This window comes from Fundulus heteroclitus, chromosome 11 (genome assembly GCF_011125445.2).
Source record: "Fundulus heteroclitus isolate FHET01 chromosome 11, MU-UCD_Fhet_4.1, whole genome shotgun sequence".
Classification (NCBI taxonomy): Eukaryota; Metazoa; Chordata; class Actinopteri; order Cyprinodontiformes; family Fundulidae; genus Fundulus; species Fundulus heteroclitus.
Genome location: NC_046371.1, coordinates 15879746 through 15897870, shown reverse-complemented (window position 1 = coordinate 15897870; position 18125 = coordinate 15879746). Strand labels below are relative to the sequence as shown.

Here is an 18125-nt window from a genome sequence, read left to right as displayed (position 1 = left end):
GAGCCCGCTGGCAGTCTCTAATACGAGGTCTACAAGAGTTCAGGTTTCACAACTTAAAGTCGGCAAACGGAAGAAAATACGGGCTAAGTTTTACTTCTGTCAAAAAGCACAACGACGCAGCTCCATAGATCAGAGACGTGTTACTGGAGACTTTTAAACAAGGATGCACAAATGAAATACCTGACAACCCTTTCCATAACATTGTATGTGACATGGTTTCTAGATCCCTCACAACTCCATAGTCATGTTTGGACCTTATTATCTTCATCAATTTTAATGTGTTGTTATAAAGCCTATGTTTGTTTGTGCTACTTTAATTCTTGTCTTACTACTGGTAAAAATGTTTTAGCAATAAAATTAGTTCTTGAACTTTGATCTTTTTTCACCAAACTCAGCGTTGTGCAAAATGGAGGGAAAATAGACTTGAACCTAAACAGTATTACTTCCTGACTAGCATTATAAGCTATAACTAACATTTGACTGCTAGTTTTATCATTCCAGTCCTTCCTGATTACTTGTGCAACATCTCCTGTAGTTACTGTTTTAATTTAATCAAACTAATTTAGCCAGCTACCTGCCCCGCTCAGGGCAGAAACATCAACTTTGCTCTTATCCTGCCTTAAAGTGTTAATGATCCAAGTCCCTTGTGTGCTTGTATGGCTTGTAAACTGAGACACGAATGCAACACAAAGCCTATATAATCCCTTATATGTCATCATTTACAGTAGTTAACTGTGACTGGACATGAAATTATGAACCTATTCAGAACCCTGTGATATTGGGACTGCAACGACAACTTTAGCATTTAAAACAAAAAGGAAACCAAAAGATGCAAAGGTTCAACTTAAATTCTTAAATTCGAGCTGAAAGCTCAAATAGATGTACTATGCACTATTGTAGTGGATATTAAAGCTTACTGTACTTTTAGTACACAGGGATGTTGGAGGTTGGATTCTAAAATGGTTTATAAATAGAGGTTGTACAGCTTTTTTACAATTTTAATTTTGTTTCATACTGGTTTGCAATCTTGAAAAATACAGATATGAAGATTTTGGTACCGAGAAACCTAAAAAAAACTAAAACTGTGAACTCTCAGGTTTGATATTTTGGTCCACAATTTACCAGAGAGGGAAGCATAGTTCAGTTCTCACTTAAATGAACAGCCATTACTTTGCTGTGTAGGTGTTCTTTTTTTGTTTTGTTTTATCTTATCAGTGTAGAAGCCAAACTGTGACCAGTATAAACTGGACACTTTTCATTAAAAGTTAAAAAAAGTTTGTTAAGCAGCTAGCTTTGGTTCAGACAATTAGCTGAATTTTGTTTTTTTAAATCCCCAGTCTCATATTTTCTGAATTAATAACAGGAGATGTAATCAGTATAAATTAATGCTGGGATCAGAACTAAAGGTCTAAACAAGAATTTTTCTCAAAATAATATAAGAGCAGAGCTAAATTTGGTGGTATTTTAAAATATTTGACGTTTGTTTGAGGTTGTATCTTCTATTGTGGCAGGGAAATTTAAATTTGTTTTAAGCAACAAAAATTTTACACAGTTCACAATATTATATATTTTACAGAAGTTAAAATGTCATGTTTTCAAACTATATTCTGTGAGTGCAGTATGATTTAGCACTTAGAAATCATACTTTTAGGGTGCATGAAATATGACAGCTTTTGCTGCAAGTTCTATGGTATCTTTAAAAAAAAAATTTTTTTTCATTTGAATTGAGGTTTTACGAATTACTCCGCCTTAAAATGTTCTTTTATGTTGGCTAACATCTTAAAATATGATTATACTGTCTCAAATAAAACATTTAAAGAGTCGAATTCTGAATATGACTGCAACTTTTAACAGCCGTAAAACAGTGCAAAGCTTTCCCTTATACAAGGTCTTGTGTATGTTTATAAATTACTTATTCCAACACTTCATATGTGAGATAAGAGATCATAAAATGCACAGCCGTAAACCAAAACACTGATTTCTGCTGCTGAAAGAGCAAGGTAAAGCGGCACAACTCAAAATAGCACTAGTAGGCCATAATAGGACAAAAAAAAGAGAAAGTACTCTCCTGTTAGAGCTATTCACTTAAATTTCTGTCAGATTTTTGCATCAAACCTGCAGCTTGCAGTATAAAAAAATAAGTAAACCACCTCATCAAATAGAAAAACAAACAAAAAAACAATTATGTAGAGTCATTCTTTAAAGTTACCATCTTGGGATAAAAAAACTTTTATCTGGAAATTCATTCATTTTAATTCGTTTTTCCCCAAAACTTCTCTTTTTAATACCGTCTTGGTCGAATTAATAAATCTTTTGCTTACTGTGTGATGGTCTGGAAAGAAAGAAAATAGTTGAGATTTTTAAATGTCTCAAAGGGAAATAATGATTGTTTTAATATGACATTATAGCTTTGTTTTTTGCCATTGTCTCGCTCTTAACTTCCCTATTGTGGGACAAAAAAGGTATTTCTTATCTTATTGTATAAAATATTTTAAAACTAATTAAAACAAAATTAAAACATTTGTTATGAGTGAATGTTTCACAGCATCCCTTTTTACAATAAAAAGGTCAAAGGTTGGATCATTGTCCAAAGCTGGCCATCCAGTCTGCAGCTGACTTGCTTATTGATTAATAGCTATTATAAAAAAAAGGGAACGGCTGTAAATACATTTATAACTAAATTGTCATGTAATGGTTGAACCAACAGTTCATTCATGTCTATTTCTAAAAATCAATGAATTAAAGTTAGTGCACCTCTTTATTGCTCACATGACTGAGTCCTTACATATCAGATAGTTAGGCTGCAGTTAACTTCCCATATGGTAAAAAAAAAAAAAATATTAATTGTGTAAATCAGATCAGTGGATGACATAAAAGTGTTGCGATGAAAGTGCATGAGCACAATTTGTACAATAAACAGCCAAACTTGCAATGTGTTAACAAAACGCAACATGAAACTCAACAGCTACGTACATTACAAAAATTCATTTAAATTAAAGTTTATCGCATGGGCCGGGAAATTATCTTTCAATTTCAAAATGAATATTTGTGTATTATGTGAGGCTCAGCACTTCTGTGCCTTCTAAGCTTTGTTCCTTTTGAGATATTAGTGAAATGGCAGGAGCCCAAGCATAACTTAATGACACAGACTTTACTGACAAGCAAAGTCCACATGCAATCCTAATATAGCCTCACAAAGCTTTAGCGTTTTTTGCCGCACGTGATTTAATAGCATGAAATCTTTCTGACTTTCCTTTTTTTTTTTTTAAAGGAGCAGGAGGGATGAGATTGGGATTAGAATATCCTGCTCTGCAATGTCTTTGATATAACTTAAATTTAAAACAGCAACTCACACTGACTGCCAAGTTTTGATGCAGTTAAATAAGAGGTAGGTAAATCTTGCAATGAGTAACAAACGTCTGTCAATGAATGATGAAGAGCCGTCAGAGCGGCGGCCGTCTTTCTCTACACACTCTATGGTGCTCCATCAAAAACATCTGCCAGAAGATTTTAAGATGCTACTCAATCAATATATACTTATCTATATCTATATAGACAGATATAGCTAGATATATATTGATATTATATCAAATTGTTTTCATGTTTTCAGAGACTAAACAAGTAATATTGGGGCTAAATGTGGTAGAAGAAACCCCCTGTGTTTGTTTTTTGGTTGTTTATTTATCCCAGTGATCAATACGATGGAAAGTCTGCGGCGGTTACGCAACGTTTAAAGTAAAATCCGTGTTGCTCTTTTTCCAAACTACAAGTGCACCGCACACACAAACCCCACACACACCATGTACGCTATTTACAGTTTTGCGTTGGGCTACACGGACATTAATGCTCGGAGGATGCATCTGTGATGGACGGGGCCGAGGTCATTTATTTCAGCTTAATGATTGTCGCAGCCGAGTGTTGACCAATCAGGAGAGCAGACGCCTCGGGGTTCGCAGCTTCTGACCAAATATCTATCGACCCTCTTCAGAGAGTGGGGCACCCAGCTCAAGCTCATTCCGTCGGCTGTTATTTGATTAAATTAAAGCATTTTATTTGCAGTTATTTGGTTCTAAGTTGAAAGTTTGATTGCTGTGAGTTACCATGAAGCCAGCAGTGGTTCTGCTGGGCCTGGTGCTCCTACTGGACACCACTTTTGGAGCAGAAGGTAAGACTGACAGGGGATGTTTGATTTATGACTAAAATAATTGTGTTGTTATAGTTTTACCAAAAGGGATTATTTGAAAAAAAAATGTCTTGTTTGTTTAACATTTGTTGTACCTTTACTATGTTTATAACCCTTCATCCAGCAGTAATTATTATAATAATTATCTTTGCTTGTTTGCTTTATGGTAAAACTAAAGGTACAAACTTAAAACAGAAAATAAAAGCGAAAAAGGAAAAGACAAAAGAGGACACCAAGAAAAAAATAGTAAAAAAAAGCATCTTTTGGGGTTGTTTTTTATTTTTGGCAACAAAAAAAAAATGCTACAAAGAAACTCAAGTTTTCCGATGTTGCCCTCTAAACTACTCTACACTCCACATATGCAACAAAATCTTTATATTCCAGCAAAAGCAGCCCCAAAATCTGGGATTGTTTTGTCCAAATGACTAATCATTGACTCATGCAGATCCATTGCACAGATTATTTTAATAATGACCTTAATAATGACCTTTTCCCACTGGGTTGTTATAGTTTTACCAAAGGGGATTATTTGAAAAAGATGTCTTGCATAGTTTGTTTTACGTTTGTTGTACCGTTACCATGTTTATAACCCTTCATCCAGCAGTGGGTGCTTCTAAAATCATCATTATTAATAATTCCCTTTGCTTGTTTGCTTTATGGTAAAACTAAAGGTACAACAAACCTAAAACAGAAAATAAACAAAACGAAAAAAGAAAAGACAAAAGAGGAAACCAAGAAAAAAATTGTAAAAACGCATTTTTCGGGGTTGTTTTTTTAATTTTTGGCAAAAATATGCAACAAAAAAGTTTTCCGACGTTGCTTACAAACACTCTGCACTCCACATATGCAACAAAATCTTTATATTCCAGCAAAAGCAGCCCCAAAATCTGGGATTGTTTTGTCCAAACATTAGCAAATGTGATTTGCTAATGTAGCTGTTAAATCTGTTATTTAAAGTCAAATATTAACAACCGTCTGTATTAATAGACCTCACTCAGGTAATCAATGAACTATGCGATAAATAAAAGTATATAAAAACAGTTTCAATACTGATGTTTCTTAGCTGTCATGCTGATTGCCCCTTTAATATTTAAAAATAACCTCTTTGATGGTATAGGAGGGCCTGACATTGTTGGACTGGTGCTTTCCCCTCAGCAAACACTCTGAGCATTTCATGCTTGCTGTTTAACTCTGATGCAAATCTGCACTCTGTGACTGAAACAAACAAACTGCACCTCTACAGAGTCCTGTGCGGGTCGCTGTGGCTCCTTCAGCCCTCAGAAAAAATGCCAGTGCGACTCGATGTGTGTGTATTATGGGAGCTGCTGTGAGGATTTTAACACCATCTGCCCCAAAAAGGGTTAGTGCCAAATAAGGTCATTATTCAAATCAACCGGCGTCATGTCTGACTACGTATTCTGACTAAGTATTCTGCCCCAAGTTTCTCGAGGGGACGCGTTTGACGAAGCGGAGGAGATGACCGACATGGAGACGGATCCGAACGGGAACACGGTCGCACCGACAGTCCCCTCCTCTCTGACCCCCCCGCCCAACACCACGCATGGGTCCTCGCCAACCGCTGACCCCAACGCGGCGCCCTGCAGCGGCCGACCTTTTGATGCCTTCTTGCAGCTGAAGAACGGCTCCATCTATGCATTCAGAGGTAAACTCTAGACGAGAAAAAGAGTTCAGCTGTCCTTCAACACTTCGTTTCTGTGAGGGTTCACGGCAAAAAATGGAGAACGTCAGTTTTCGAGAAGCTGAGTGGGCCTGATTTCAAGATAAATTGTCGTACAGTTAAGCCCAAAATTATTCATACCCCTGGCAGATTTATTTTCCATCCAGATGTAACATCTGGATGGAAAATAAACATCTCTCAAGAGATAATAACGTAAAAGGAGTATCAATTAAAAAAATAATGTGTTTTTATTTGCGCTTCCAATAATGCAAAATTGTTTAACGTTCTGTTAACTGTGACATCATCCAGAGAAGACGGCTCACCCGCTACTACCATCTAATGTAGAACAGATTACTAGATCAATGTGTGCTTCTGTGCTTTTTTGTCTCTCTTTTTGTGTCTCTGTTCTGTCTTCTGTAACCCCCAGTCGGTCGAGGCAGATGACCGTTCATACTGAGCCCGGTTCTGCTGGAGGTTTTCCTTCCTGTTAATGGGGAGTTTTTCTTCCCACTGTCGCTTCATGCTTGCTCAGTATGAGGGATTGCTGCAAAGCCATGGACAATGCAGACAACTCTCCCTGTGGCTCTACGCTTCTTCAGGAGTGAATGCTGCTTGTCGGGACTTTGAAGCAATCAACTGGTTCCCTTATATAGGAAATGTTTGACCAATCTGTATAATCTGACTGATTTTGACTTTGTAAAGTGCCTCGAGATGACATGTTTCATGAATTGGCGCTATATAAATAAAATTGAATCTAATTGAATTGAATTTAAACCATTCTCAGTTATCATTGTGAAAAAAGCTACTTCTAATTGCTGAGTAGCTATTTCCATGTTCACACTGGTATTTTCATGGTTTATCTCTGATAATGAGATGTTGAGAGGATTCTCTTCCATCACACCTAATTTAAAACTCAGGTTAAAGTCAGGACTCTGACTGGGCTACTCAGAACATTAATATTGCATCCAGTCAGAAGAAACATACTGAAAGATTATCTTAAACATAAATTTGCCGAATGGTTTGGGACTTTACTGCAAAGTCAGACGTCATTAATAGCCCATATACCCCCTCTTAGACGTCGTATTTTAAATACATCTCAGCACTTATAATTGGAAGCTTTATTGGTCTAAATTATTACATTTGTGAGATAACCCTGATGTTTCAGTTTTGTCTTTAATCACATGTAAACTTTACTCTTTGTTTATTCTAATTTACACTCCAGAGACCCTGGGAGCCAATCGGATCCTTATAGCCAGTTAACATGTTTTGCCTCTGTGTGATTTTCCAAAGTGTAATGGGACAGGTCAAAGTTAAAAAATGACCACCTGACTTAAAACTTACATGTACACTGCATGCACAGAACACAAAACCCTCCGTCCCCAAATGGGTCCCTGTCGAAACTATTAAACACTGTAAATAGGATGCATTTCATTTTGGCTGCAACAAAAATTAACTCTCTTAATAACTCTGACTACCTTGATAATCTGAGCACTTTATTAAATAGTCTTTGTTGTTTGTTTGTTTGTTTGTTTGTTTCATGAACTTACATTAACTCATGTAGGTGTACAAATTGAGACAATTTCTTGTTCATTTAAGGCATATAAAATATATGAAAATAAATTGTAGCAAAATAGCATTGATACCCTGCACACACATGCCAATTAGTTTTTTTTTGGTTGTTTATATGTATATATGATTTTCATAGCACTTCATCTCTAAGCATCATTAAGTGTTATTTCCAGGAGATGAGCAACAGATTGGGACTGTTGAAATATGTTTTTTTTTTTTTAAGTCTTATAGTTGGTCTCATCTCGCCCAGGTGAATATTTCTTTGAGCTGGATGACAAGTCGATTCTTCCTGGCTACCCTAAACTCATCGAGCAGGTGTGGGGGATCCCGGGACCCATCAGCGCTGCGTTCACCCGCATCAACTGCCAGGGAAAATCGTACATCTTTAAGGTGGGAACTGCTGCAGGCCGTGTCGGTTCTCTGGGGAGTTTGCTTCGAACTTTAAGAAAAGCTGGGAAAACAGTTTTGAACAACCAATCATTCAGTCATAGCTTGATTATAATGTAATCTTTATAATCAATCTATTTTTAATACAATTTAATTGCACAAGAGATTAAGAGATTTTTTCTGCTAAAGAGTGGATTACTGGAATTAAAATTCAGCATCAGTTTTATGAGGTATGGATGCAAGCAGTTTCCTGTGTTGGACTTTCAAACCATTTTAATCATAACAATAAAAAAGTCAATTAAAATATTACTTGTTAGAAAGAATAGAATATACTCGAATACAATAGAATAGAATAGAAACAACAGTAATGCCGGTAATTTTTCACAATGAGGAAATTTGGACGTGACGGTGGCAAAAACACAGACTTACACTGTCTATTATGTAATATGAGCAAAAAAGCTAAATTAAATTGAGGTTCTAAAGCAAAAGAGAAACAATTTATCAGAAAGGGGAAAAAGAAAAATATGCACAAATATTGTTTGATAATATGGCATATTCAAATAAAAAATACAATATTCATGTTGGAGTAAAAGACAGCAGTCAGTTTACAGAAAGATGTGAGAAAATATCCCCCTCATAAAGTAGGATTTGTTAATATATCCAGAATATGATTTCAGATTTTCCCAGAATAACCTGCTTGCTCCTTATTGACCTGGGAATCTAAAGGTGGTTTTCTTAGAAAGTTTGTATCTAAAGGTCATCGAGATCTCTCTGTCCAGTATAACTTTGAATAAATGCGTGAATTTAAAAACAAGTTAGCTAATCGAAATACTTTCAGTTCCATATATTGTTTTAAGTCTGGAATTTTTTCAAGCATAGCACACATAATGTCCTACAGCATATGTCATGTTACAACCACAAAGTTGTGTTTTATTAAGGATTTTATTAGATAGGCTAACACAAAATTGCGAATCCCTAAAGAAAAGCATCCCCACAGCATGATTCTGCCACCACCGTGCCTCACATACATTCAGGTTGATGAGCAGTGATAGCTTTCTGTTATACAAGTAAAATTTAAAGCTCAAAGAAGAAGAAATCTTTGCAATCGTAAGTTCCATCGAAATTTGTCTTCTGCATTTAATCCATCCCTTAGGTAGCAGTGTGCAGCTTTTACAGTGCATGGGGAATTATCTGTGCCTAAGAGTTTTACTCAGGGACCCATATAGTGGCAGTCTGCAGGGTTCAGACCTGATTCTCAGAATGGAAACACTTTCTTCTAGCCTTTAGGCCACCAATAGCCCCACAACGGTCTGGTCATCTGAAGCAGACCACCTTCTTCCACATGTTTGCCAGCTCCCTTATACAGTAAGTAAGGGTTGGGGCAAATTTTCACCACACTTCTGAGCGCTTTCTTTCTACAACTGGTTTCTTGTTGTAACCACTTTCGTATAAAAGTCAGCTCGATTTGTGGAGCGTGTGACTAATAGCTATCCTGTTGTGTCTCACTGAGCCGTAGATCTCTGCGCCCCGTGAGTAATTTTTGTTTTGTAACCTAAACCTGACTTAAACTTCTCCCGGTCAGCTGAGCTCATTGATGCCGTTTGTTCACTAATATTCACCTCTGACTCACAGAAAGTTGGATTCCAGACAGGAATCAATTCACCACTGCACCGGCATACTTTGAAGGGTTAATTGTAAATGTTCACTACATTTTTCTGATTTTTATTTGATGTAAACCTTAAGGACTTTCATGATTTTACTTCCACTTAGTAATCACATGCTTCTTTGTGCTTGTCTGCCAAACAAAAACTCCAATAAAATCACTGAAGTTTCTATTTGTGAAGTGATGAAATATATATATATAAACAAAAAATAGTTTTTAACGAAAATTAATTATGAAATGGTGTGGATACATGTAGAGATACCTACTCATACACATGAAATGCTTTAGAAACAGAAATAGATATTAGATAATAGAAATAGTTTAGCAGTGAGAGACAGGAACTAGCATTTTGATTCATGGATATTTTCAGGGAGGTTTTCTTTGTGTTATACAGACAAAAATTAATAGGCATAGTTTGTAGACTTTGTACTCTATAAAAACTCCTCATACAACCACAGTGAGGAAATCAGTGTCCTCAAAGTTCACATCATTTTGCTCTGCATATTTTGTGTCCAAGGGCAACCGGTACTGGAGATTTGACGGGGACGTCTTAGATGAGGACTATCCGAGGGAGATTTCCGTCGGCTTTGAAGGCATCCCAGATAATCTGGATGCGGCATTTGCTGTACCTGCACCAAGTCACAGAGGAAAAGAAAAGGCCTACTTTTTTAAAGGTATCTGCAGTGGGATGAGTGGCTGTTTGGCAGCATTTAAAATATCAACAGGGCCGCATGGTGCGCTACTAAACATGTTGGTATCTTAAGCAGATGCTCAGACTTGCTAGGATAACCTTTGGAAGAATAGGGAGGGCAGGCGTAAATTTTGATCCCTCTGGGTTTGAATGTATATATATATATATATATATATATATATATATATATATTGACTTATATATGTATAAATTTATATTACTTTGGTGGAATGTTGTGAATATATATATAAAAATGTTTGTATATCTGGAGCGTGTAACAAAAGTAATTTCCCTCTGGGATTATTAAAGTACAGTATGTCTGATTCTGAATTTGGTGTAAATGGTTATTTACAGTATTTCAATTGGACACCAGGGGGCGCCTCAGTAGCAAAAGATTTTCCTCTTCTCAACTACAAAAAGATTGCAAAGACAGAGAAAAAAAAATTGATTTATATAAAAATATGTCCGTGTTGTTCATTTCATGCATTAAATAGCAAATAAATACATTTTAAGAGTACTCTGTTTGTTTTTTTCAGGCGATAAATATTACCAGTATGAGTTCAAGCACCAGCCGTCCCATGAAGAGTGCGTCTTCATGAGCAGAACCTCTCCATCCGTTCTGTTCACACGATACACAGACCTGTTCTGCGATCAGCCATTGGAGAACCTCTTCACGGATCTTTTTGGAAACTTTTGTAAGACCCACATAGAGCTGTGCTCCCTTATAGTCATATTCAGCACATGAGAATACATTTATTTCAGTAACTCTATTCACTAAGTAAATCCGTTATATATAGACCGATGCTTTCCAGACATTATTTCTATCAATCAGGATGATTTTCTGTCTACAGCTAACAAAAGCACATTTAATATTACAATATTACATCACAATATTAAAAATAACTCCACCTTTCTAATGAAGAAATTTGGACTTAAGGAAAAGTATGTTTAATACCTGCTTAAAGGTTGTTATTTCAAAGGATGCTTTTAATCTGGCAGAGGAGCTTCATCAGAACACACGTTCTAACTTATTTAAAATGTCTGGAGGTTTACACTCACCGGCCAATTTATTAGGTACAGCTTTTTTTTTTTTTTTTTTTGCTGCTTGCTCAGACAAATGGTGGAGCAGTCAATGACATTGCAGGTATTCAGTGCATTACACATCTAGACGGGGTGAAGACTATTTCCTGAAGTTCAAACCGAGCATCTACCATGAGGTAGAAAGGACTTTGAACGTTGCATGATTGCTGGTTTCAGACAGGTCCGTGCCCCTCTTGTCCTTGCAGGATCCCCAGGCGGGGGTTACGCCCCAGACAGCTCACCAGTCTGTCGCAGTGTAGTATTTCTGCTGATTTGCTGAACTTTTACTTACAACTATATCTTGAGTTTGCAGAAAATTGTTTTAGGGGGGAAAGAGCATCTAGTCTGTTGTACGGAAAAAAGAAAACTGTTGATGTCACAGGGAGCCGTGAAGGACGCACAGGCTGGTTTGAGATGATAAACCATGTGGAATCCTAAATTAGATGACAAAAAATACCAAAAATACACACAGCCTCATTGAAGTTGGATAATGATAAATTGGACTTGTGCAATTAGTCCCAATTTCATCTGCGATGTTATTGTACAACAGTCAACGGATATCAATCCAGTAGTACATCTTTGTGATACAGTGGACAGGACAAAACTCTGCAGCAACTGCAAGATGCTATCATGTTAATATGGACCAAAATATCCCTTCCTCTTCCTCCAGACAATCACGACACCAGCCCCAAACTCACCGTGAGGGACTGGCAGGGCTTCAGCCCCCCTGTGGATGCTGCCATGGTAGGGAAGGTTTCTCTCAGTCCCAATCCCACGTTACCTTCTCCACCAGTGAGGCAACGGAGCAGAGGGCGGAGGAAGAGGCCCAGCAGGAGACGGGGCCCCCAGCGCAGAAGGCACAGCCGCTACGTGTTTGATGACACGTGGTTGTTTGACGATTTGTTCGACTTTGGCCAGGACTACGGCGACATACCTGAAGTAGCTACGGTGCAGGAGTACCAAAGCGTCCCTGTTCAAAATGTCTACTTTTTCAAGAAAGGTAAGATTACAGGAAGTCGTTTTCTTACGCTACTTCAGTAGGTCTGTTAATTTTTTTTTTTTGCACCTCCTCCCTTAAACTCTTTCTTGGCTTGTCCGTTTCCGTCCTGTTCACGTTGACAGATAAGTACTACAGAGTGTCCCTGCGGACGAAACGCGTGGACCGCGTCAGCCCTCCTTACCCAAGATCCATTGCAAAGTACTGGCTGGGCTGCGAACACGAGGTCCCAACTGATCCGTCCAGGGCAGAGAAAAAATAGGCCGGCTGAAGACACGTCCGCAGCGTGTTTTTATTACATCTCTACGTAACGACGAACCTGAGCCCAGTAATAATCCAGAACGTGTTTGATGTTACTGCATTTATACTTTACGCCCCTCGTGTCCATGTGCTGAGGCTTACTATGATGAATTACACTTTAAAGCAAAGGTGTCAAACTCCGGTGTCTTTCTGAACATCTGAATAAAAATTTTTTTTAAAAATAGTTACGTAGCCATTTAATTTGGGTGTGTTGGACCAGGGTTACATCTCAAAGTTGCAGGACAGAGGCCCTCGAGGACTGCAGCTTGACGCCCCCCGCTTTAAAGGGATACTTCAGGTTTTTGTGAAGCAAGGTTCAAGGTGGTAACAAGTGAAGATCTACTCTAGATATCTCTCGCATCGTCGTTTTCATTTAATACAAATGCAGATCAGCTGGACCTAAATCCTGAGGCTGACAGCTAGACCTGGAGGTGGGCAAGATCGAAACATGTCTTCTATATCATCCTGAAAAAAAAAAAGCTCTAGTTCCAAAACAATCAGAGAGTTTTATGCAAAAGAAGTCAATTGCTGTCATATTTGCATTTCCGCTCAGGAAGTGGAGGCAGGATGTGGTTGTTCCACCAATGTGTTCCTCCACTGCCATGGAGTGAGGCCAACCGGTGTGGCCTCACTCCGTGGCAGCCTGGTTATTTTAGAGTGTATTTTAAATTTTATATATTTGTTTCTAAATGTTTTAAAGATCTTGCCCCTTCGTAACCCTCCAAGCGTCTTTGACCTTATCTTCTCGATCTGTCAGGTCAGCTGAACAGCTGAATCTAGTGTTGCTCCTCAACATAACGTAACCTACCACTGTACAGAAAAAGAGGCTCCTGTACTTCACTGCCTGTCTTTAAAACCTGTTTTTATTCTTTGGCTTTCAACCCCAGACTCGGTGTGTTCCCATTTGTTTGATTGCAATAATTTCTATTTTTGTGGTCCAATAAAAAATAATAATAATTATTCTCTTTTAATGTACGAATTTAGTCGGCGATGCAGTTATGTGCAACTTTTTCATTCAGCTGTGGTTGTTTTAAAGTACTTTATAAATAAAGATTGTGTGTTAGGGTATGGAAAAAAAAGTGTGCACTTATGCAACTTTAATATGATATAAATGCGATTTCAGTCACAGGTTCCTAAAAGCCCTTAACATGAGTTGCTATGACATTTTTGAGACTGGAGTTGTTTAAAGCCAGAAAGAGGTCCGGTTTGGTCTCTGCCCCTCCCTGTATAGAATTTCGCTTGAGAATCTAGGCCCAACTGATCTGGAGTTTTTACCTAATTTTAACGTTGTGAAATTTTTCTTTTCCAGATACAACTTTTGATATAACCCCGCCGCAAAAAAAGAGAAAAAAAATCCTGAGTCATCCCTTTAAATATTAGTTTTCTGGGTGATTCCATACACATACATAACTCAGTTTTGTCTTTAACCATAGAAGTTGCATCCTTGATGCATGTTCTCACCAAATCTGCGTAGCTTTTAAAGTTTAAATCCTCAGATACATTTTTACAGTTAGTGTTATGCGCTTACATCACCTCTGTCACGCAATTATATATGACCCCTGCGGAGATTTACTTTATTTTACGTTCTGCTAGAATAAACGTTGTCGTGCTGTAGGCTACTGGTGCCCTCTGGTGGACAAAATATGTTCAGAAAATACTTTGCATGAAATAAAAACTGTAACTACTGAGCACCGTCTCCATTTGTTATTGTTTTTTTCCGATTTAAATTGCTATAGTTTTAAATCTTTGCTTTCATCACTGTAATAAAAAAATTGTAACATGGGATTTTAAATATTTTTTCATCTTTGTTCTTTTTTTTTTCTTTTTTGCTAAACTACAAAACTAGCTGTACTCGTGTGGTGTGTGTGTGTGTATGTAGCCTATGTATATATATATATATATATATATATATATATATATATATATATATATATATATATATATATATATATATATATATAATATTCTTATTTTGCGCTGAAGTTTTCAGTAGATTTCCTTTATTTATTAAATAAAACCGTTTTATAACGGTTTTATTTCATAAAATAAACCGTGTCGCTATAGAACCTTTTAAGTTCTGGTATAGTAACAGATTAGGAACAGACGTTTTGGAGGAGCATTAAAGAGAAAGTTACTAATATCAGGGGGAAAAAAGTCCTAGGACAATAAAGTGAAAAAAAAAAAACAAGACAAAAGTGGTAATATTATGAGAAACACGTCATATTATGAGAATTAAGGGGAAACATTTCCAGAATAGTCATAGTTTGCAGAACTATTTCAGTCCTGGAGTAATAGGGCCAGGTTAGATTCTTTTAATTATTTTTATTCTTTACGAGAATAAAGTCAGGAGAATGAAGCCAAAGTGATACGAAAATGAACTCGTAATATTACAAAAATAAAAATATTACAAATATAAAAAGTATGTTCTGAGATTAAATTCCCTCTGAATTAGGCAGATTTGCCACATTCAACATGGCGGACGCTCTGACGCATTCGCAGCATAGGCAGAACCCGCCCAACTACGTATATGATGTCTGTGCGTACGATCGTGACGCTTTTCTCGCGTCAATGCCGACTGACTAAATATTGCTCTTTGTGCCTATTCCTGTTACGCAAAGATTAGTGGGTTTGGGAAATGAAGGGACGAACTAAACAGAAGAATAAAAGAGAAATGTAAAACGAAAGCGAACAAAAGGCACCGCTGGGATTCGAACCCAGGATCTCCTGTTTACTAGACAGGCGCTTTAACCAACTAAGCCACGGCGCCGGATGACGGCTGGATGGATATATGGCTTTATGAAGGCAAGCCCACAAGAGTTGATGTATATATATTTTTAATTCTTATTTAATTTTTATTCATTTGGTGCTTCAACGTATAAATAAAATAGTATAAATAGTTATCCCGTGAAGGATAACATCACAGATCAAATGTCTCAAGCCAGAATATAGTCCAACATAGCAGCAGAAATGTCCAGATCAGGCAGGTTGAGGTCGCCCAGCAATTCTTTGAAGCACAGATCAGCCAGGTCGTCATCGTTGCAGTTGAATCCCTGGAGTTCGAGCTGACCGTGGGGACCCTGCGTGGGTTCAGCGTGGGAAGCTGCAGCGCAGTGGCTGCCCTCTGGCTGGGCTCCCGGTGCACACCCGAATAACGCTGCTTCCAGGTCCCTATAATCCCAGTCATGAAGTTCAGAGTGAGGGTTTAAACTCTGGCAGTAATCGGCGGAGGCATGGGAGAAACAGCATGCAAAGAGATCAGGGGATGGAGGAGCGATGGTCGCTGAGAGGCTGGAGGCCTGAGGAAGACTTGGAGCAGGGTAGCCAGGCGGGAATGGATCCATGTGAGGCATTGAAGGTCTGCAGGGTGCAGTGTTGGTGAACCCCGGTCGGGCGTTGTCAGCGTGGTGGTTGGAGGCTTCTCTCATTTGTTTCTTGCTCTTGAAGAAACGGGCACGACGGTTTTGAAACCACACCTGTTGAATATTAAATAGGCATTAAATATTGGCAGCAAAAAGGAAGAAAATATACATATATAAACGTGCACCACCTTATTCATATGGAACATGTGACAGACCTGAATCTTGGATTCCGGCAGGCCAGTCGCGGAAGCGAGAGACTCCTTCATCTTGATGTTGGGGTACTGAGTGATGGAGAAGGCCCTCTCCAGCTGGCCCAGCTGCGTCTTGCTGAACGTGGTGCGCTTCCTCCGGCGCTGGTTCTCTGAGCGGTTCCTGAAGGCAGCACCAAGATGCGCTGCAGAGACATAACGCGCAATTAAGCTTGCTGCTTCTAAACACATGCTGGTGCGCGTTAAAATCGAATAATGTCCATTGCAGACACTTAAGGGCAACCTCGGTAAAATAACAGCAATCAAAACAAACAAATAAAAGAAGACTAGATACGGTTAAAATTAAACATGCACCTAATTTGTCCACTCACCTCTGCTGGATTCCTGTGGGTAGAAGTCGTTCAGCTCCTGTGCTGTGAAAGGCCAGTAGTCTCCTGAGTGTAATGAGATCATATCAGGAACATGACCGCCAGTAAAATCCATTATTCACCTGGGGAACCTCAACATATGCGTCTTCTCTGAACTGTGACAAATCAAGAGACCCCTGGAAGGTTTTATACTACTGCGCTCACAGAAGGACCTTTTGCGCCCCACCTTCCTTCACATCCCCGCTGGATACTGACTAACAACGCGTGGCTTTGATGTGGTTCACTGCTGTTTATGGTTGTCCGACTAATAGGTGTCTGTTTGATCCCTGATGGGCCATCAATAAGCACATTGGGACAAGACGGAGCTTGTCCAGACCTGAGAATATCGAGATTATCTGACCGAACAAGAATATTGGCTCTGCCAATGATTATTTGGCATAAATTGCGCCGGATAAGGCTGCAAGACGAATGAAACCACGCGCACTAAGTTTTTAATGAAATATTGAGTTATTTTGGTTCCCTTTAATAATCTGAAGAAAAAAATCACTATAAAACACTATTTTCTGACACTTCAGTCTGCGGCGCATCCTCTGGCGGGCGTCCCGTTGCGCATGAAAAACAAATGTGTGTGCGGATGTTGGAAGTGTATTGTAGAAGCCGCGGGAGCTCTCCGCTCTTCTATAAAGTGCGAAGGCGACAAAAAAGACCGCTTTCCTCCTTTCTTCCTGCTTTTTTTTGCGCGCAGCCGATTCCCACATAGTGCAAGGTAATCTGAATTTCATCTCCAAACCACAAAAAACATAATCAGAAAGATAGCTAAACATAAAATATACATTATTTTTTTCTCTTTTTTGCTATAATATATTCCCTCCAATTAGTATTCTGTCAAATGTCACATGAGGGAATAAAGAACTTAATCTTTATCACAAATTCGCCATTAGGTTTTTCCACTTTTCCTCCGGCTCACATCCACAACAGGGCATCAATGATCCCACTTTAGCCTAATGATGGCTATCACATGACTTGGATTAATCCTTTCCATCGATACAATAATACTGGCTCTAAAGGGGCTGTCGAAACCAGGTCACATGATGTCAGCCTACTCTGCATGACCTCTATGCCCCATAACCCTCAAACATGAAGGGAACTAATATCAGAATTAGTCACATGATCATTTGATGCTCCTTCACACGACTCTTCCGCATTAAATCACACAGAGGCTGTTTTAGACTAAAATGCGGGTACATTTTAAAAACTGTTTTCTGTTTTTCTAGTGGCACGACTGTAGGTGCGAGATGGCGCCTCTAGATGGCAGTATTTATTTGTTTGTAGCATTTCCCTGTTTTTTAAAGCAGTGGCTCAGCAATGGAAAGAAAGGGTTAAGCTGCAGTGAAGCCGGTAAAGAGTTTCCATTATCATTTAGAAAGGTATGAATTATTAATAATCTGGATGCCATTATAAAATACTTTATCTTAAATAGATTTATTTTCTATCTGAAGCAAACACATTTGTAAACAAGCCTGATGGAAGTATTGCGTTACCTTTACCTTGCAACATAACAAAACATGATTCATGTGTGTGTTTCAGTGTGAAAGAGACACATTTTCATTAACATATTTATTATTGGAGTGTTTTGAGACA

General features: G+C 38.3%; 1 protein-coding gene and 1 non-coding gene across 2 annotated transcripts; one reads left to right on the top strand and one right to left on the bottom strand.

Annotated features, from left to right (window-relative positions):
• The first annotated feature begins 3827 nt into the window (after nucleotides 1–3827).
• Nucleotides 3828–14331, top strand: vtnb (vitronectin b). The gene is made up of 8 exons (XM_036142957.1): nucleotides 3828–4165; nucleotides 5427–5543; nucleotides 5625–5846; nucleotides 7681–7820; nucleotides 9998–10154; nucleotides 10708–10866; nucleotides 11922–12251; nucleotides 12374–14331. Exons 1-8 carry the CDS (start codon nucleotides 4102–4104, stop codon nucleotides 12508–12510), a joined length of 1326 nt encoding a protein of 441 aa, XP_035998850.1. The 5' UTR covers nucleotides 3828–4101; the 3' UTR covers nucleotides 12511–14331.
• Nucleotides 14332–15241: 910 nt separating this feature from the next.
• trnat-agu lies at nucleotides 15242–15315 on the bottom strand. Its single transcript has one exon. It is a non-coding gene; the product is annotated as a tRNA-Thr (tRNA).
• Nucleotides 15316–18125: the final 2810 nt, after the last annotated feature.